General features: G+C 51.4%; 2 protein-coding genes across 5 annotated transcripts in view; one reads left to right on the top strand and one right to left on the bottom strand.

Moving 5' to 3' along the window:
• Positions 1-12,763, top strand: part of ABL2 (ABL proto-oncogene 2, non-receptor tyrosine kinase) — a 44,386-nt gene extending 31,623 nt beyond the window's left edge. For all 4 annotated transcript variants that reach the window (XM_021546008.4, XM_021546009.4, XM_085586681.1 and 1 more), the window contains exons 5-11: positions 399-483; positions 2,101-2,278; positions 2,840-3,024; positions 3,309-3,461; positions 4,260-4,349; positions 5,618-5,791; positions 6,308-12,763. In XM_021546008.4, coding sequence (XP_021401683.2) covers positions 399-483; positions 2,101-2,278; positions 2,840-3,024; positions 3,309-3,461; positions 4,260-4,349; positions 5,618-5,791; positions 6,308-8,004 — 2,562 coding nt within the window. In that variant the 3' untranslated portion in view covers positions 8,005-12,763. The remainder of the gene's footprint in view (positions 1-398; positions 484-2,100; positions 2,279-2,839; positions 3,025-3,308; positions 3,462-4,259; positions 4,350-5,617; positions 5,792-6,307) is intronic.
• Positions 12,764-12,886: 123 nt separating this feature from the next.
• TOR3A (torsin family 3 member A) lies at positions 12,887-19,880 on the bottom strand. Its single transcript, XM_021545999.4, has 6 exons — positions 19,558-19,880; positions 19,166-19,279; positions 18,259-18,524; positions 17,523-17,698; positions 15,376-15,500; positions 12,887-14,942 (listed from the first exon to the last, which is right to left on the bottom strand). The coding sequence occupies exons 1-6, from the start codon at positions 19,859-19,861 to the stop codon at positions 14,692-14,694; spliced, it is 1,236 nt and encodes a 411-aa protein (XP_021401674.3). The 5' UTR covers positions 19,862-19,880; the 3' UTR covers positions 12,887-14,691.
• Positions 19,881-20,127: the final 247 nt, after the last annotated feature.

Raw genomic sequence — 20,127 nt, 5'->3', positions numbered from 1 at the left:
AAGCTGTCCTCAACTCCTGAAAAAATTCAGCTTCTCCTTTTCTCTTCCTTTTCAAAACCTTGTTTGTTTCAGCATTAACAACTGAAATTCTAAGTGGCCCCTGAATAAGTTGTTTTACAGTTATACAGTGGAGATAAGTCAGTGATCCTGAGAGTCTTCCTCTCACCAGCCACAACAGCTACCAAATGAGTAAACCTGGCCCTGCCAGGGTACTGCAGATGGGTCTGCAGGACAGCCAGGCAGCTGTTCAGGGCTGTTACAGTTTGCTTTGGTAAAATCCAAAATGGCAGAATGGAGACAAAGATGCCATCATTTATATTCAACCAGGATGTGTGGCGTTACGCAGGCCTTGCTCATGAAGATAAATGTTCTCTTCTTTGGCCTCTCTGTCTATCTAGGAAGATACCATGGAGGTGGAAGAGTTCTTGAAAGAAGCTGCTGTGATGAAGGAGATCAAGCATCCAAATCTAGTGCAGTTGTTAGGTGAGTGAAATGCTTTGCTCTTTGTGTTTTTAGTCTTCATTTTGGCAAAAACTTGCCTGGTTTAAATGCAGCGGCAGCTTTTCTGTATTTATATAACTTTATGAATCAGGTCAGGTTATGGGGAGGTATTTTTGACAGCTTTATGTAATACTGGAGCTAAGAGACGCTAATTTTAAATAAAACATCAAATACAGTCACTTACATTAGTAGACAACTTTGCTGTTGAGGCATGACTATTACATAAAAGTTTTTAATATCATCCTCCTGCTGGTTTGTGTCCTTGGCCTTAAACATGCTCCAGGGTTCAGTGATCAGATTCAGATTCCTTCTCTGCTCTGTTAAATCAGATTTACAAAATCATTTTCTGTGGCTTATTTTTCTGAGAGAACAGGAAAAAATTGTAAGAAAATTCAAAGTGAAATGAAAAATTCTGTTGGAAGTACAACAAATACCATTCTCCATACTTCTCAAATCAGAGACATTTACAGAAAAGGCTGCGTTGAAAAGAACAAATTAGTCCATAATTAGGCAGAAGACATCAGATTGCTGCTGCTGTGAGGAACTCTGTGTATCACCAAATAAGTGCATGAGATCAAACAACTCAGGACTGGAAAAAACCCACAGGCTTTACATCGTGACTCTGCCCTGTTGTCTCACTGGCAGATGCATGATATGATGATCATTATTAAATAGTTTGCATAGCTGTTAAATCTACATGCACAAAGATTCTTAAGGAGACACCCTAAACCTTTACTAGTGTTTAATTGCCTCTGGATTTCTGGCACTTTCAGAAGCAGAGCTGTCAAGCCAAGCCTAGGATGAAAGGAGAAATGTGAAGAATGTGAAGGCTTTTACTAACAGCAACTGTTCTGTACCCATTTTTTAAAAAGGGCACAGATGAAGTGTGTGCCAGCCCTGTCTGGTTCCAGGAGCAGCCACTCAGAGTTTTGTCATCGGAGAGCTGCATTTTTGCTCTTTCTGATGCACAGTGCTTCACTCCTGAACGTGTAAAGAGCTGCAGGGGGGATCCCAGAGCTGTGACAAGAGTATCCTGTTGCCCTCCTCCTCTGCCTTGACATGCTTTGTACAGTGACTGTAGCAAGGAGTCATCCCAGGAATGTGTGGGAATGCTGCTCTAGGAGCAGGTCCCACCGTGCTGATTCCTTACCCAGCACATGGGAGTGCTTCACATTACTCTGTGGTGACATTTCAGTCTGGAAATCTTGCCAGCTGACAGGTACCTACTTCCAGTTGGCCACTCTTCAGCTTTATGAAGGCAGAGGGGGGAAGAAAAGCAAACTGTGTGTTCATAATTCTCCTTTTTCGTTCTGTAACCTTTCAAAGAACAGAACTACTGCTTCATGAATATTAGATAGGAATAGTGGTGCTTTTATAGACATATTTTTCTCTATCCATAAAGTGCATGGAGAGAAAAACAGACAGAAGCCCCGAGTTTGGGCTGCACTGACCTGGGTCTTGTACATGGAAGTCTTCACTTTCCCAGAAGAACACTCAGTGGTGCAAAATGCAATGGTACAAAAATCAGTGGCTGTTAAATCAGGAACAGTGGTGAGAAAGGGCAGCTTTATTCACATGCTGCCTGCTCCTCCCTGGCAGGTGTGTGCACCCTGGAGCCCCCGTTTTACATTGTGACAGAGTACATGCCCTACGGGAACCTGCTGGACTACCTGCGCGAGTGCAACCGCGAGGAGGTCAGCGCTGTCGTGCTGCTCTACATGGCCACCCAGATCTCCTCTGCCATGGAGTACCTGGAGAAGAAGAACTTCATCCACAGGTGGGGGAAGTCATGTTGAGCTGGTACAGTTTCAGATTGCAGTGATAAACAGGCCACCAGAATGATGGGCTGGGAATTCCAGCTTCTGGGGAGGTTTCTTTCATGGTTGGAATTCACACTGGCTTTATCCATTGGCTGTCTTGCAATAGCTTCTCCCCAGGACATTGATAGCAATCTTGTGCCCAACTGCCTGGAAACACCTGTGTGCGGACAGTGCCCATCCAAAGTCCTGTTTAAATGCAGAAAAAGCCATGCAGTAAGTCTGTTATCAGTGTGTGATGAGCTGCTGATCCCATCCTATCCTCAGGAAACATAAACTTGGCACTGTAACAGCCACCATTACTGAAAACTTAATAGAATTTAAAAAGTTAATCCTAGTCCAGATTTACCTCATTGCTCCTAAGAATAAGTCAACTCGGTGTCTGACACTGTTCAGGGCAAAGCTCACCTTGCTACCTGCTGTATACAGAGAGCATTTCCTGATCCAGGGAAGCAGGGCCCTAAAACTGCATTCAGAAGCCCTGCTGCTGCTGCAGTGGTGTCCTTTGTTCCTTTGTGCAGGGACCTGGCAGCACGGAACTGCTTAGTTGGAGAAAACCACGTGGTGAAGGTGGCTGACTTCGGCTTAAGTCGACTCATGACTGGTGATACCTACACAGCCCATGCTGGGGCCAAGTTCCCAATCAAATGGACAGCTCCTGAGAGCCTGGCCTACAACACCTTTTCAATCAAATCAGATGTGTGGGGTAAGAAAACTCACCTTCAGTGTCCTTTTTTTGTTCATTTTGGTTTTTTCTGCCAGCCCAGACAACAACTTGCTTTCTGGCCTGGGCAGAAACCCTTGTGAAGATGGTCACATGCCAGGCCAGAACTTCATGAATCAATAACATTTTTAGCATGTGATGTCTCCACGTAGACTGGCCTGAAATACCTGCAAGGAAACAATGCTGCTTCAAGGCAAAGGTCACAGAGTAATGAACAACAAAGGGGCAGACTTATGACCAGGAGTTTTGTTTCCTTCCTTTTGCAGCCTTTGGGGTGCTGTTATGGGAAATTGCTACCTATGGGATGTCACCATACCCAGGCATTGACCTCTCTCAGGTGTATGATCTGCTGGAAAAGGGCTATCGGATGGAGCAACCAGAGGGGTGCCCTCCCAAGGTGTATGAACTGATGAGGGCATGTGAGTATCTTCTTCCACTTTTGGGGACAAAGTGTGGGAAGGTGGGAGGAATCTGTAATTAACAGCAACACCTGATCCTCAGCATGCCAAAGTTCGGGTGGGCTTCAGTTATGAAACAAAGAAGGTGGGGAATGATGAAGGATATTACTGCTTAAAAAACCTTAAGGAAGCTGAGAAAAGCCCAAAAGCTGGGAATTCATATAATCACAATGCAAAACAAGCAGAATGCCAGTCGCTTTCCAGACCCTGTGGTGATACCAGCAGACAGTGCTTCCAAATACATTCTTCTAGTGCAGATTTCTATCTACAGATGCTCTTCTGTAACTACCCAAGCTCCATCTAGGATCAAGGCACTCCCCTCCTCTTTCCCTCAGAGAGTCCACACATCCTTCTTTTGGAAGGGTCTGCCTGAAATTCAGTACTAAGAGCATGGGAGCAGGATGGTACTTGAAGCTTTACACACTTAGTTATCTGTGACCGGATAGATGAGTTCAGTCCAAGCTGCCAGGGTAGCAAATACAGAATTGTCCTTTGCCCAAACAATTCAGAAAGGGGGATGAGAATAACTTGTAGAGTTGGCAGAGAGCTGGGATTTCTAGAATTGGTTCCTCCTTCTCATGATTTTTTTGTGAGGATACAGTAGGGTACTAACTGCTGCCATGAGTCAGTACCTGTGAATGACTCTAAAGCCTGTTTAACAGTAGGTCAGGGTCTGATCCTTTCTGTCTGCTTGGACAGAAGAAAAATTCATCTCCCTGTTTTAGGCACTGAGTCTTACTCTGCTTTCTGACATTGCAGGCTGGAAGTGGAACCCACCAGACCGACCTTCCTTTGCTGAGACCCACCAGGCTTTTGAAACCATGTTCCACGACTCGAGCATCTCAGAGGGTGAGAGCTGCTGTTGTTTTTATTCCTGAAACAGCACTGGAGGTTATCCCTAGAGTGCCGTGTCTCATGGATGGGCCCTTAAGGCTCATCTGCTGGCAGTGGGATTGAAGTGGGAGCTTCATCTTTTATTCTTTTACCAATAATTGGCATAAATGCATTTTCTTACTTGTTTCACAAATAGTGATTAAATTTCAGACACGTTCCAGTGCAAGGAACAGTGTCATTTCATTTGAGCAATAAATGCCAAAGAGCTGATTTAAAGAATATTGTCTCCTCTATCAGAGGAAATCTCTTGTTTTCCAGGCTGAAGAGTGAGGAATAGTAAGCAATGGACAGAGAGAAAGATGCATGCCTATCACAGTCCCTTGCTGACTGCAGTAATTAGGTTATGAAATATTATTCTACCAGCCTCCACTTTTAACAAAGTGTGCTTTAATCTCTGGATTTTCTGCTTAGCTACTTCTAGGAGCAAATCTGTGCAGCTCAAGTCCGAAATATAATCTACCAGGAGGTAAATAGTGGTGAGGAATGTGATACTATTCAGCAGACAAGCAGAAATGTCAGAGCATTCCACTCAATTTTTAAATTAAATATGCAACTGATCCATCAACTTCTCTTCTTCAGAGAAAACACACCAGATGGAATTTTACCAATGAGGATCTATAACAGACACATCCAGTGCCACACAAATGCCAAGCTGGGTGTGGCCAGAAGGTTGTCTGGCTTTTTCTGTTTTGGGTTTTTTTTTGGTTTTTGGTTTTTTTTTTGTTTTGTGGGGTTTTTTTTTTGTTTTGTTTTGTTTTTTTTTCTTTTTGTTGACCTATTGTTGACATGTAATCTTCATTTCTTCATCTAGGGGGATGCAGTGCTTTGCCTCAAGCAAAGCAAACATAGACCCAGATTCCAGGGAGGACACAACTTTGGGGTGCATCAGTAGGAGGCACCTTGATTGAAAACAGGCAAATGCATCCAGTGCTGCCTTTAGCTCTTGAGCAGCCTTTAATAGACCCTTTGTACAGATCCTACCACTACTTTTTTTCCTTTTGGCTGAATTTATAAAGATGTAAATGAGTTTGAAATGGTTAGGAAAAACATCTGACCCTGAATACCTCTAGACTTGAACAAAGATTAAATCCATAAATTATGTATTTCTCAGTCATGGATCTCTTCCTGCCAGTCTGTGTTTGAAGGAAAGACTCAGTTTTGGCTTTTTTTTCCCTCTTCCTTTGCTAGTCTCTGTTTTGATTATTCCCTATTTTTCCTTGCAGAGGTAGCAGAGGAGCTTGGAAGAACAGCCTCGTCCTCATCCATTGTTCCTTACCTGCCCCGCTTACCCTTGCTTCCCTCCAAAACAAGAACATTGAAGAAACAGGCAGAGAACAAGGAGAACATTGAGGGAACACAGGACACTGTGGAGCACTCAGCATCCAGCTCAGCACCAGGTGTGGGCACAGGGTGTGAATTCTCAGAGAACAAAGAGCAGTGTGACATGGGCATGCTTTGTGCTGCTGTGACAACTATTTACCGGCAAATATAAAGTACTGTAGCTTTTTCAATGTTCTTTTAGTAAATCTCATTGTAGTTTTTCTTTCAAATTCAGTTTTTTAAGTGACAGCTTCAAAACTAAAGTTAACAATGTAGCAAGAGATTTCCTACTATACTTAGGGTATTTGGAAAGGAGCAGAAAATTACAGGAAAAGAGCTATAAACTGAAAGAAAAGAGCAGCTCTTTTCTCTCTCTCTCCAAAGTGGCCTTCTCAGTATAGACAACAGACAAGTCATATACAGAAATGGAAAAAAGTAAAGAAAAAATAAAATACAAGTGCTTACTTCCTCCCTCACTATAACTCTGCAGCACCTGGGCAGGTTAATACACCAGGCCTGTAAAACCCAGTGCAGGACAGGGAGGTGAAAATGGAATTAGATTGTCCAGACTGAGACCTGTTTCTCCTGCCCAGGTTTCATCAGAAGCACCCAGCCAACAGGCGGGTCCCCCGCGCTGCCCCGCAAGCAGAGGGACAAGTCCCCCAGCAGCCTCCTGGAGGATGCCAAAGAGACCACGTTCACCAGGGACAGGAAAGGGGGCTTCTTCAGCTCCTTCATGAAGAAGAGGAACGCTCCCACGCCTCCCAAGCGCAGCAGCTCCTTCCGGGAGATGGAGAACCAGCCCCATAAGAAATACGAGCTGACGGGTAACTTTTCCTCTGTTGCTTCCTTGCAGCACGTGGACGGGTTCTCCTTTGCTCCCGCGCAGCAGGACACGAGCCTGGCTCCCCCCAAGTGCTACGGAGGGGGCTTTGTGCAGAGGACCTTCTACAGCGAGGAGGGCACTGGGCCCAGCAGTGCTGGGGCTGTGAGCACTGGTGGAGGGTGGTCGGGCATCACTGGCTTCTTCACGCCACGCTTGATTAAAAAGACGCTGGGTTTGCGAGCAGGAAAACCCACTGGCAATGAAGAAGCTTCAAAGCCTTTTCCAAGGTCAAACTCTACATCTTCCATGTCCTCAGGGCTTCCAGAGCAGGATAGGATGTCAATGACCCTTCCCAGAAATTCCCAGAGATCAAAAATTCAGCTGGAACGGACTGTGTCCACCTCCTCCCAGCCCGATGAGAGCACAGAGAGGGCCAGTGACCTGATTCCCAAAAGGTTTGAAGAGGGCCCTGCTTTGACCAGAGAGAGACCAAAAGCAAAACTCTTGCCAAGAGGTGCCACAGCACTCCCTTTTCGAACTCCCTCCACGTCAGAAGAAAAGGAGGGTCCAGGGCTAGTGGCAGCTCCTAAGGGCAAGGAAAAAAACAGTGGCCCACGACAAGGGGCCCTGGAGGATGGCGAGAGGCTGGGGTGGTCATCTCCGGTAAAGGCTGCAGCAATACTTCCAACCACTCATAACCACAAAGTGCCAGTCCTAATCTCACCCACTCTAAAACACACTCCAGCAGACGTGCAGCTCATTGGCACAGACTCTCAGGGTAATAAATTTAAGCTCTTATCTGAGCATCAGGTCACTTCTTCCGGCGACAGGGACCGGCCCAGACGGGTAAAACCAAAGTGTGCTCCACCTCCACCGCCGGTGATGCGGCTCCTCCAGCAGCCCGCTGCCTGCTCGGATGCGGCAGAAGAGCTGAGTGGCGTGGCGGGAGCGCAGCACGGACTGGAATCCAACGAAGGGAGTAAGAAGGCGGCAGCAGCAGCAGCACCTGTCGGTGGAAAATCTGGGAGGCCTGCGATGCCTCCGCCCCAAGTGCCTCTGTCATCGTCTTCCACCTCCCCAGTGCAAATGGCCAACGGCACGGCCGGCGCCAAGGTAGCGCTGAGAAAGACCAAACAGGCGGCTGAGAAAATCCCCGCAGACAAGATCAGCAAGGAGGCGCTGCTGGAGTGCGCGGGTCTCCTCTCGAGCGCCATCGCCGAGCCCACGCCCAACAGCCAGCTGGTGGACACGGGGCACCAGCTGCTGGATTACTGCTCAGGCTACGTGGACTGCATCCCGCACACGCGCAACAAATTTGCCTTCCGGGAAGCCGTGAGCAAACTGGAACTCAGCCTGCAGGAGCTGCAGGTGTCCTCGACAGCTGCTGGCGTCCATGGGGCGAACCCCGTCCTTAATAACTTATTGTCATGTGTCCAAGAAATCAGTGATGTGGTGCAAAGGTAGCTACTGTCAATCTGGGTAAGAGAAACACACGCGGGGAGGGCGGGACTTTTTCTGTACTGATGCTTTCAAAAGGAAAGACTGATACTTGAGTATGTGAAGTACCTCAGATCACTGAGTTCTCCTCACGTTTACAGGTTCATCTCAAAAAATTGGGGATGGAGAGGGTAGATTAAAGCTGTAAGGGGCAGAACATCAAAGATCTGTCCCTACCTAGTCAGGCTGATCTGCTTGGTATGGCAAGGGAAAGAAAGTTCCTTCTCCTCCCCTACAGAGGCAGGAGAACCAATGGCAGGTTCTCCCTCTGGGCAGGATGGTGGTGTCAGCCCGAGTTCTGGGGTGGCTGCAGCTGCCTGGCTGCACAGATCCCACCCTGGCTGAACTCACCTGTGCTTTGCTGTCCTGACAAGGTCAAGGAAAGGCACTGGGGCTCTGCTGGTACCAAGGGCAGAGCAGCCAGAGCAGGCCGGGAGGGGGGTCATGTACAGCTGGGGGAAAGGTCTAATGCACTGACAGTATTCAGAGCTGCTGGAGGTGGATGCACTGGTCTGGATGGCTTAACTTCCACAGCGCTGTTGCTGCTGTAATGAGAACTGCAAGATTAGTTAATATATGAAATTGTCCCTTTTCCCTCCTGTCCACCTCATCCACCACATTCTCATTGTCATTGTATTGGAAGTGTCAGGGATGCTGGGCAGACTTACCACTGGAATTCCCCCTTCCCACCACACAGCCTTCACTCAGCTGATACCTATTTCTAGTGGTCTAGCACAGGTGCTGCTTGATGGTCATTATTGAGTAGTTTGGGGCTCTTGCACAACTTGCCAGTTTTGTTGGTGGGGTGGGTGGGTTCTTCCTTTTTTTTTTAAGTTCTAGATGGTTTTTCACTTGTTACCAGGTTGACTCCCCAGTTCAGTTTGATCACCATGAGGACCCATGGTAGGTAAGGCAGAGCCTCTGCCCTCCTGACTGTTCTCCACATTCCTTTAGCAGTCACAGCACAGCAGGGCCAGCTGGAGAACCAAAAAGTACAGTAGCCCAGCCTGCTCACCACACGTCCTTACTGCTGCAGGATTCCCTGCACCTGTCCCTAACCCTTCACACTGCCAGATTCCTGGGATTTGTTCTGGTGTTTACCTGTCTCATAGGCTTCCAGCTTCTCTGCAGCCCAAGGTAATAAAGTATGGCAGCACACAGGAAACACCACAGGTATCTCCATGTATTTATTCCTGTATTTTAAAGGCTAGACCAGAATCCTGTGCTGTGGTGTAGGGAATGTGCCCATAACCTGGGCACTTCTGTGCCTGAGGTGTGGCAACAACAGCTGTGGCTCTGCCTTGAAGGGTTCCCACTGGATCTCTAATACCTTCTAAAAATCCCAGAATGAGATCAGCTGAGTGGTTGATGTTGTCATCCTTGGTTCTGCTGTTTGCAGACTGTTGTGGCCTCAAAAAGCTGGTGTAAACGTACTGGCAAGTAGGAAGAGCTCAGTTGCTGGTTTGTGAGAGGAAAGGAAACAGGCCTGAAACCTGGCTCCAAATACACCTTACCTGCATGCTGCTGCTCACTTCACACTGCTGCTGATAGAGGATCTCACTTGCTTTGCACCTTAAGTCTTTTTCTTTTGGCTGAAACACTTTCTAAACTTGTTTTTCAAGTGTGGCCGTGCTGCTTTTAGTCTGAGCATTTCGAGTGGAGCTGTGGCACAGGTGTGACTGTAGAAGATGGTCACTTTGTTTCTGTCTAGAAGCACATGTTGCTTGGAAGCAGGCTGGGTGTCTCAGCAAGTGTCCCTGTTTTTTCCAGAGAGCATAGTGAGTGAGACAGGCCTGGAAAAATCTTCAGAAATGGGCTGAGAATCCTCATTGCATCACTGGTCTGAGCTAAGCAAAGTTATTTCGGGGTGTGTGGAGGCACAGCAGAGGAGCAGTACGTGAGGTACAATGGACCAGTGAGCTTTTGTGGCCCAATAAGTGAAGTGGTGAGGGGGAGAAAGAACCAAGCAACCTCTTGTGCTGGCAAGTCCTGATCCCCTGCAGCCCTCAGGGCTGTCCCAAGGATGTTCCACAGCCAGAGTACCAACCTCTTATCTCCTAGACTTTACTGAGGGCTTTGGTGGTTTTACCTTATCTCCCTCTGTCATCTTCATGGAAGGTGTGCATCCAAACTGACTGCCTTTGGAAGGATGACCTGCAAAGGGAAGGTGGCTTGTGGCATTGCTTCACACGGCCTGTCAAACAATCAGAAGGGTTTAGAAGGTGGGGGGCTCTCTTCTCTTCAGGGCAGAAGGGCAGGTCTTGCTTACCCTGGCAGACCATCACATGGTTCCATGATTGTACTGCTGCTCAGCCTGGGACAAACAGGCTGGAACTGAAGGGATTCCAGGGTAAAGGAATCTTAACCAGAACATTTTAAAGTTTAGCCCAATTCTGATAAGTATTTTGAAACAAACCTTTTTTCTTTTTTTTTTTTTTTTCCCTAAATGCCAGTCTTCCAGAAAAGCTACAGCAAAGGTGGTAGAATAGCAATATGGAATTTCTAACTACTAGAACTCCCCTCTTGCAGCCCTTTCTGAAGAAGGCACCTTTGTCCCACTGAATGCTGTGGGCCATCCCCACTTCCTTTCAGGTGCCCCATTTTCTCCTTGCCCTCGCAGCAGAGATGGGCAGTGGGACAGAGCAGCATCCAACTGCTTTTCCAGAGTCACAGAATGGCTGAGGTTGGAGGGCACTTTGGAGGTCACCTGGTCCAAACACTCTTCCCAAGCAGGGCCACCAAGAGTCACCTGTGAGGACCATGTCCAGGCAGCCTTTGGGCATCTCCAAGCACAGAGACTCTACAACCCCTGTGCCAAACACAGGAGCCCCTTTAGTGCTGACCCCTCCTGTGGTGCAAAATCAAAGGCCGGTGGAATTTGGGGATTTGCCTGTTGTCACTCTCATGGAAAGTGTTTCCCCTGCCCTTACCTATCATCTAACATCAGGAAGGCAGATTGTGGCAGAGGTAATGCTGACTTAACCAGGGCTGTTCCCCCCTAAAATGGAGGCTGCAGCACTGCTGGGACTTCTGCTGCCCTAGAGTGTTTTATTGCCAAACTGCAATGTTCCCCTGCCCTCTGGCAGGATAGCAAAAGGAATCTGGGAAAGCTGGTTCTGCTGTAAATCACCATCCAGTTGTCTTGCCTTCCACTGCTGCTTCTAAAACTTTTACCATTCCCTCTCCCTTTAACTAGGTCTGCCTTTCTCTTCTGCCTTACAGGTTTCCACTGTGGCCAATTCTCTGCTTTCAGCCTGGCACCAGATGTGCAAAGGAGCATATAGGTGCTGACACCCCATTATTTGTCCCAGTGAAGAGCACTTCATGCTCCATGGTTTGGGGCAGGGGACAAGGCAGAAGTCCTGTTACTTCTTCCCCTCAGCACTGTCAAGACAGCTGTGGGGACACAGCTGGAGCTGGGCTCTCTCTCTTGCACTGCTGTGGGGCAGAATTTAAAGCGGTTGTCTTTGCCATGGGAATGGCACCCACGGGCCTGGTACTGCCAAGCACAAAGCACGGAGTGAGCTCAGGGGGGCACTTTCTCTTCCTACCATTGTGGGAATTAGCTGACTCACTGGTGCAATTCTCTCTTCTTCCTGCACTGTATACCCTCCTTAACCCCAAAGTGGTGCACTTGATTTAGTCATGTTTTTCATTAGTGTGGGCAGGGATGAAGCTGAGCTGGGAGTCTGGGTCTTGGGACTGTGCCAGATTCAGCAGTGGGAAAGGGGAACTGAAGGGAGCAGCGTTGCTGATGCAGAACAAGCAGGGAGGGAGAGAGGAAGGCTGTGCTTGTCCTCCTCAGGATTTTCTCCTGGGTGCCACTGGCCTTGTGTCTGAGAGACACGGCCAAACACGAGGGCTGACATCTGTCAGGGTGTTTTTGCAGGAGTTGTGGGGCACAGGGAGCCCAAACCCCACAGTGGAGACAGAGCAGTCCCTCCCCACCAGGCAGAGGTGTGGGGTGGGTTACACTGCAGCCACAGAGCAGTCCCAGCCCTCGTGTCCTGCCACTTACCTGAGGCAGGCTTTTCCTCCAGGACATCCACAGCACTGACAGGCACCAGTGACTCCACAGGGTGGTGGTTACAAAGCCATCAGGCTGCTGCCTTCTCTGTGACACACTCAGCACAGCCCTGCTGCTCACCAGGAGCTGGAAGGAGACTTAAGGGTAACTGCAGCACGTGTGGGAACCTCCCAGGGCACTGTCCAGCACGGGTGGCTGCTGGGGTGGTGCTGCACATCCCTGGAGTATGGAAAAAAGCCCTCAGCCCACTCTCTGGTAGCAGGGCACAGGAGGTTCTGGGACACTGACTTGTTTCTCACAGCTCCAGGCTGAGCAATGTCTGTACCAAAGGAGGTCGTTCTTCCCCATGTGTCTGTCGTGCACGGGAGGTGGAGCCTGCTGGGCTCACATGGCACTGTTTGTGTTGGTAGTGAATTCATTGAGGGCAGGAATGGATTGAAATTAATCACGTTAATCACCAATCACTCTTAGCAGTGTTGTCAACTGTTTTTGTTTTTTAATTGTTATTGTAATATATTTTGGTTGTTTTTCTAATTTAATTCTCTCACTATCGTCTGACTGTGAACTGCGAACAGTGTTAAACTTGATGTAAATAAGGCCCTTGGAAGGGTCTCTTTGCCTGTCGTTCCACAAAGTTTTGCCAATTTGCATTTTGTTTTAAATAAAGGTTGCAATATTTTATTGGCAAAAACCACTTGAGTAGATGCTGGGTTTTTGGTTTTTTTTCCCTTAATGATTATTTGAAGCTGTTCAGTCCTAACCAGAAGCTCTTTAATTTGGGCAGAAAAAAATTGTTAAAAAGAGAAATAGTTTTAATTCCACCAGGTTGCAAAAAAAGCAGTATCTTTATTTATGCAGTATCTGTATAGAACCAAATTGTTGCCCTGGCGTGGTCAGAGAGCAGCTCTTGCTGTTGTGGGGCTGATCAGAGCTGACCCAAGTGTGGCACACACGCTTGTGACTCAGCAGAGTGCAGCTCTTGCCTTCCCCTCAATGTCTCCACCACCTCCCTCAGCAGCCACAGCCAGAGCTGCTCCCGTGCCCACCACCAACCTCCCGCCAGCCCGGCCTGTGGCAGCCTAACCCAGCTGAACACTTGTTGACATTTAGAAAAAATCCCGGGCTATCCTGGCTTGCACACATCCTTTTGGCTACTCATCAGCACAGAGCTTGCTGAACTTTCTGCCCAGTGACCACACACACCTCCAGCAGCCTCCCTGCCCCAGCTGGAGGCATTGCCCTGATGGTTCCCAGGTTTCTGACACCTGAGCTTAACCATAAACTCAGAAATGCCTGATCACCCACGCTGGCACAGCCCCAGGGTCCATTCCACACAGCAGGGGTAAGCCACCTGCGCTGGCTGAGCAGTGGGAGAGCAGCTGGCTCGTCTCTGCCTTGGACTGTGAAGCTTCCTGAGATAACGGAGCCAGCGTGCCCGGAGGGAAGCAAAGTCTGCAGGGCTTGGACACGTCTGTCTGGTCAATCTTCCCCAGAGGTCACCCTGCTCAGCACTGGCACCGCAAAATCGGTCAGGGCTTAAAATAGAGCAAAGGTCCTCTCGTGGGGGTGGCTGGGAAACCCAGCCCTGTCCTTGGCAGGAGATGTTTCACTCCTCGCCAGCACAGCCCCGTTGGAAGGAAGTTTTGACCCAGAGGTCACAGAGTGATTCCCGTAACACTGATGAAATTTTTTGGAGCTGCTGCAACACACTTATCACCTGGAGAGTACCCAGACAGCAAACAGCCCCTTGTGATAATAATAATAATTAAAATAATAATAATATTAATAATGCTGATACCAGCCAAAAAGCGACAGCATCAAATGTACTGAAGAGAAAAACTAAAAAAGGAAAAAACCCAAGCTTTTACTGCATCCATGAAAACTCACGTTCAGCTGCAGCCTGATTCTTCAGCCACCATCCTCCTCACATGCCCTTTGCCCTTGGGCAGAGGAGGTTTCTTCCCTTCTTGGTTTTGCAGTGAAGGAAACAGGCTCTTCACCAACGTGCTTAGTAAAATAATTGCAGCACAAGTTCCCCTCACCCCGGCAGCTGCTTCCATACAACGGAAGAGGTGGACACTCCAAGGTTAGAGCTATGGATTTGGCATCTCCGGAGGAGATTATTCAGTCCTTTTTTCCCTGCACAGACTATGATCCTGGCCCATGGGTCCCTGAGCAGCAGACACCTTAGAAAGGTGTGAGAGCAAGAGGGGGAAAAAGCTCCAGCGAAAGAGTTTGGGTGATCTTGTAAAATGACACAGAAAACTGGGGATGGGGCCATGGCTTCAGACACACTGTCCCAACAGGACCAGCCTGTCCAAGGCCTCCCTTCACCACACAGCAACAAACCAAGGACTTGGACATTCCCAGTCCCCACTCACTGTCAGGGAACCACATCAGCCCTCCAGCTAAAAGAAGGGACTCAGAACACCGGACAGGCTCCAAAAGCAGCCTGTGGAGTAAAGGATGCAACAGCTCCTTCGCTGCAACAGCTCTGGGAGTAACGGGGGTTTAAGTCCCTGGTTAGTCCCTGTGCCTGGCTGGGTCACTTGCCTCTGACCCTGTGCCAAGAGAGCAGCTCCTGGAGTGCAGAACCACCTTCAGCACACGTCTGGTCCCCCTGGTGTTCAAGGAAGGAAATAATTGATACGCTGGGGCACGGATTTGCAGCCCTGTGCAGAGAAAAGCTTCTCCTCTTTGGGGACAAACACCATCATCTGGGCCACCTGGTCAAGCGTCGCCTCGGTGTAGGGAAGCCCACGGGCCAGGAAGGCGTCCCGTGCACAGAGCTTCACGTGGTGATACTCCAGAGGCAGGAACGGCACCACGAAATCAATCAGGTTCTCTCTGAGGAGCTGGCTGTGGGCATAACTGTTCTCTGGAGCAGAGCACAAGACAAGGCAAACTCAGAAACTTCACCTGATAGCACGATCGCTCTGTGAGGCCAGGCTTGGCTCCTAGCGCCTCATCATGTGGAACCCACTTGTGCAGAGCTGCTCAGCACTCTGAGCACAGAGCATCTCTAAGAGTCACACAAGAGATGCCTGGAGCCCCAGAGAAGCCTCAGTAGTGCCCTGTGAGGCTGAGCTGCCTCTTGCCCCCAGCCATTTTCAGGGCTGAAGGGGGCCTGAAGGCCTCTTGGCTCACAGGGACCAAGGATGGGGCTCTCACTGTCAACAACCCTGGGCTGGGGTGGAGCGAGGGCTTCCCCCAGGCACAGCCTTGTGTGGTACACAGTGCATGGGGCACTGCAGAGGGGCAGCCTTGCAGGCAGCCTGCCCACAGCCCCCCTGAGCAAGCCCAGCTCTTACCTGCAGCCTCCTGCAGCTCCAGCCGCAGCCGCTGCTCCAGGAGCTCCAAGGAGATCTCCTCCCGTGCCCGGCCGGCTCGCCAGAAGTCCAGGGCCACCTCATTGATGGTGTTGCCACCAAGATTGCTGTGGACACAGGGAAGTCACTCAGGATTCCCCCCAGAGCTGAACTACTGAGAGCTGCCAGCACCTTCCCTGCAGACAGGCCCCAGCAGTTCTGCTGGCAACAGAGGATTTGCTGCCTAGGATCAGCACATGGACAGCCAGCCGTCTTCCCAAATAGCCCTTTCCGTAGGCATTCATGGAGCTGTCTGCCATCCTGCCAGCTCAGACCCAGGGGCAGCAGAATCCTCCATCTCCTGGCTTGGGAAGCCATCAACCTCGCAGGTGACACCTGGCTCCACACCAAACACTGAACAAACCACCACAAAGTCCAGGTTAAACGGCAGGGCACGTGGCAGGAATCCCACTGGAAGCAAAGGTCCAGGGCACAGGTTCAAGTGGCAGCCCAGGAACTGGCACAGTATCCTCTGCTCATGGGACAAAGCAGCAGCACAGCTCCCACCTAAGGGCTCCTCTGGACATCCATGGGAGCAGCTCTGTGGTGGGGTTTGCAAGATTCTGGCAGCTGTTGAGGGTCCCAGCACAGCTCTACACCTTGGGAAGCAGGTCCAGGAAAAGTGTCCCCCCTCCCCAGGCACTGGTGAGGGGCTTGCCCCCAGCCCTGAATGCCCCAGGGAACTGGGAACCAGTGGATGCAGAGCTTGTGTGGGTGGAAGGCAGAGAGGCAGAGGGAGGCACAGATATTGCACCCCATCCTCACATCAGAGGCTCTGGACCCCAAATGGAATACAGGGAAAATTAAAAAGTCACCACTGTTTCCCACCATGCCCCCACCCCTTGTCAGGGAGAAAACAGCTTGTACTGATCCTGCTCCCAACCCAAACAGCCCCTTTGGGCTGGACAGGCAGCCAGTCCAGTCCTACCCCATCTGTAGGAGAAAACAGCTTGCACTGATCCTGCTCCCAACCCAAACAGCCCCTTTGGGCTGGACAGGCAGCCAGTCCAGTCCTACCCCATCTGTAGGACCCTGCCAGTGTCACGGGAGCCTTGGGGCAGAGCCATCCCTCCTAAAGCAGGTCAGTGTCACACGGCCACGAGGAATGATGAAACCCCTGGGATTACACCCTGCTCCCCTCTGCTTGCTGACACAGTGTCCACTGCTGACCTTCATGGCTTGCCAAGCAGGACACCAGGCCAGCCCCGTGCAGCTGGCAGCACGTCCACCCCGTGCTGAGCAACAGGGCAGGACCTGCCCCTTCCACCACGGCTCCTTCCATGCAGGAGGGACCAGAGTGTGGTGAGTTCCACAGGCACTGACTGGGCACACAGACAGGTGCTCCACAGGCAGGGAAACCTCTCTGAGGGAGCACCAAGCTTGGAGGTTGGAACACTTGCCTGGATGGTGGGAGCTGGAGGGGGAATGCTCTGCTCACCTCCAGCCACTAGGAACAGCTCAAGCCAGAACCAAGCTCAAGGTTGCAATTCCTAAACTGAAGTGAGACCAAGATGCTTTTGGGGCACTTTAGTCAGATGCCTGCCTCACATCCTGTTTTTGAGATGTCCCTTTTCTCCCTCCAGCTGCATCCCACACTGAGACAGTGCTGGGGTGCACACGTGCCCAGCTCCTGGGAAAGGAACCAACTAAACCAGGCTGTGCTGATGCCAGGATCAGCCTCACAGCACCTCATTCTGCAGCCACAGCCAGGCACTGGGAACTCTGCAGCTCCTGACAGTGCATGGGAACTTCCCACCAAGACCTTGAGCCCCAGCTCTGCTTCCTGGAGTGTGACATCTGCTCAGCTGGGCAGGGTGACACTTCGTTAACTGACTCTGCTTCCTTGCCCCCAAATCTAGACTCTGGTTCAGATGTCCCAGCTCAGCTGGACCTCAGCTCCTCCTGCAGATACCTTGTTCCCAGGGAGGATGCCCAGCATCCAGAGGTAAAACTGAACATGGAGGCAACCACCACGAGAGAACAAAGTATCTGCGCCCTCCCCTGCTGCCTCAGCCCCTTGTATGATGCACCTCTGGGGACAAACAGCTTCACTTGGCTCCTCCCCATCCCTTCAGGGGACCAGAAATCACCTGAGGAAGAGGAAGATAGACCTCTGCTGATCCGCCTGGCCCTCGCTGCCGTGTTGAGCCATGAAGGGCTTGATGGCATCCAGGAGGTTGGAGTGCAGCTTCTCAGCCTCGTCGAAGATGAGCAGGGCCTGCCTGCAGCGCTGCAGGGTCTCGCTGATCTGCCTCTGCAGCTGGGCCTGCACAGCATGGGGGAGAGTCAGGAGCCCTGGGCTGCCCTGGGGTCACCCAGCCAGGCACCACAGCTGCTCCATCTCCTCCCACCCAGCAGGACAGGGCAGAGAACAGGCAGAGCAAAGGCAGGAAGACGAGTGAGGTGAGACAGATTAGTAAGTGAAAGAAAGAGGAAGGAAAGACATCAAGTGGTGCAAAGGCAGCCACCCACCCTGCCACTAGCAAACACTAACATCCAGCCAGTCTCTGAGCAATGGCTTCCTGTCCCTAGACCACCCTCCGTGCAGCTTTTATTCCTGAGCATGGCAATAAATAACATGGAATATCCCTTTGGCACTAGGACTCAGCTCTTTGGTGTGTCCCAAACTTTTTGTACTGACCTCAGAGGCTGAGTGGGAGAGGGGTGGAAGCCTTGAGGCTGTGCAAGCACTGCTCATCAGTAACCAGCCAGTGCTGTGGGATCCACTTTCACTCTCAGACCCAAGGCACAGCCCCACATGGGCTGCTGGGAAGGACGTGACCTGCAGCCAGGCCCACTGGACCACCCCGTGTTGCTGGCTCTCACCTTGTAGGAGTCCACGTAGTTGTGGTGTGGGAAGTGGAGGAGGGACACGAACACCCTGACACAGTCACTCCTCAGCCCGTCCCGGTACAGGTGACTGGCCACCATCCGAGCCACAAAGTTCTTCCCTGTGCCAGACCAGCCATGGAAGGACAGGACCAGAGCCTTGCGGGGCCATGGGCTCTGCAGGAACCCCTGCACTGCCCGCACAACCACGTCCTTGGCCAAGTGCTGCCCGTGGAGCTGCCCATGGAGGTCTGCCTCCAGCCCTGCACAGAGAGAGCACGAGCTCAGCCTCCACCTGCCAGCACAGCTACTGCAGGTGGGAGTAAGAGGAGAAAATGTGGCAGGGCTGCCTGGCCAAAAGAACTGTGAAGTGGCATTAAAGTCACAGGCTGCCTGTGCCCTGCCTACAACAGCCTCTGGCCCCAAAAAGACACCAATCTTCCACTGACTCCTTTTTTTCCTTTAAGAAAAGGCAGAGATGCTTAGCAGCTGCAGGGAGCACCAATGCCCAAAGGCCCTCCCAAGCTTCCAGCACAGGGTTTGCATACCAGGAGTCTCAGGGACAGCAAAACACAAAGACACCGACTCATGGCTTACAGACAAGTCAGTGTGCCCTCCCGACATAGGGCAGGGTCCTGGGCCAGTTTGGATCCCATTATATGTGCCTGGAAGCTATGGGATGCAGTCACGGCTCCTGGCAAGCTGGAGCAGATACATTGTGCAATAAGGAACAAATTCTCTTTGCTCTCAGAACTTCAAATGGGACACAGGACTGAGCTCAGCCTCTCACGCTCCCACAGCTCAGCACCCTACCCAGAAAAGCCCTTTACTAACGTCACTTTCTAGAACACACTTTAACAGGAAAAAAAACTCAAAACAAGCCACACCAGCAGCACAGCCCTACCTGTGATGTTGTTGATTATCCTGCAATCTCCTGTCTCACAGCACTTGCCGAAGCTGCAGTACCAGGCAGAGAGGATCTCCAGGTAATCCTGGCCCACCAGAGGTAAACCCCAGCCTGGAAACGAGAGCAGAAAGAGAAGAAAGGAAAGGCTTTTTAACGTTTTGGCAATCGTCTCCCAGGTGCACGGACTCAGCCAAGTCCCTGCGGGCACCGGCAGCAGCTGGTTGAGACGGCTCCGAGCCAAGAGCACTGCCCTGCTGCCGGGGAATGCCGAGGAGGGAGACGCCCGGGGCAGCAAGCCTCGGGAAGGAAGGGCAGCGCCACGGGAACCGGGCCACAGCAGTGTCCGGACCTGCTGCTCCTTCCTGGGCACGGCAGAGAACAGAGCTTACCTGGGATGGGACCGGCCTCTCGCTCTTCTTGCGGCTTCTCCTCCTCCTCCTCGCAGCCCTCCTGCCACACCCCGCACGCCAGGTACTGCCAATAGCGCTTGGAGAGAGCGCCCACAGCTCCCAGATGCTTCTTCACGGCTTCGTACCTCACCCCGCCCCACGGCCCCCGCTCCGGGACGGGTCCCCGCTGCTCTGCCCGGGGCGGTGGCGCGGTCCCGGGGCTGCCCGAGCCGCCCAGGAGCAGCAGCAGCACCAGCACGCAGCAGCCGAGCCCGCGGGGGCCCGGCAGCCCGGCCCGGCCCATGGCGGCGGAGCCGAGCGGGTCCCGGGATCTGAACGGGAGCGGAGCGGGCCCCGGGATCTGAACGGGAGCGGAGCGGGCCCCGGGATCTGAACGGGAGCGGAGCGGGCCCCGGGAGCGGAGCGGGCCCCGGGATCTGAACGGGAGCGGAGCGGGCCCCGGGATCTGAACGGGAGCGGAGCGGGCCCCGGGATCTGAACGGGAGCGGAGCGGGCCCCGGGAGCGGAGCGGGCCCCGGGATCTGAACGGGAGCGGAGCGGGCCCCGGGA

The sequence above is a fragment of the Lonchura striata genome, chromosome 8, assembly GCF_050655825.1.
Source record: "Lonchura striata isolate lonStrDom1 chromosome 8, ASM5065582v1, whole genome shotgun sequence".
Classification (NCBI taxonomy): domain Eukaryota; kingdom Metazoa; phylum Chordata; class Aves; order Passeriformes; family Estrildidae; genus Lonchura; species Lonchura striata.
Note: the sequence above shows the minus strand (reverse complement) of the source record. Positions and strands in the feature narration are given on the sequence as shown.

Bases quoted from the DNA above. Each gene is read 5' to 3' on its own strand.
- TOR3A (XM_021545999.4), bottom strand. From the start codon at position 19,861: ATGGGCCGGGCCGGGCTGCCGGGCCCCCGCGGGCTCGGCTGCTGCGTG. The intron at 18,525-19,165 runs GTAGGGCTGTGC...CTCTCTGTGCAG, and splicing joins GATAATCAACAACATCACAG to GGCTGGAGGCAGACCTCCAT. The intron at 17,699-18,258 runs GTGAGAGCCAGC...CATGCTGTGCAG, and splicing joins ACTACGTGGACTCCTACAAG to GCCCAGCTGCAGAGGCAGAT.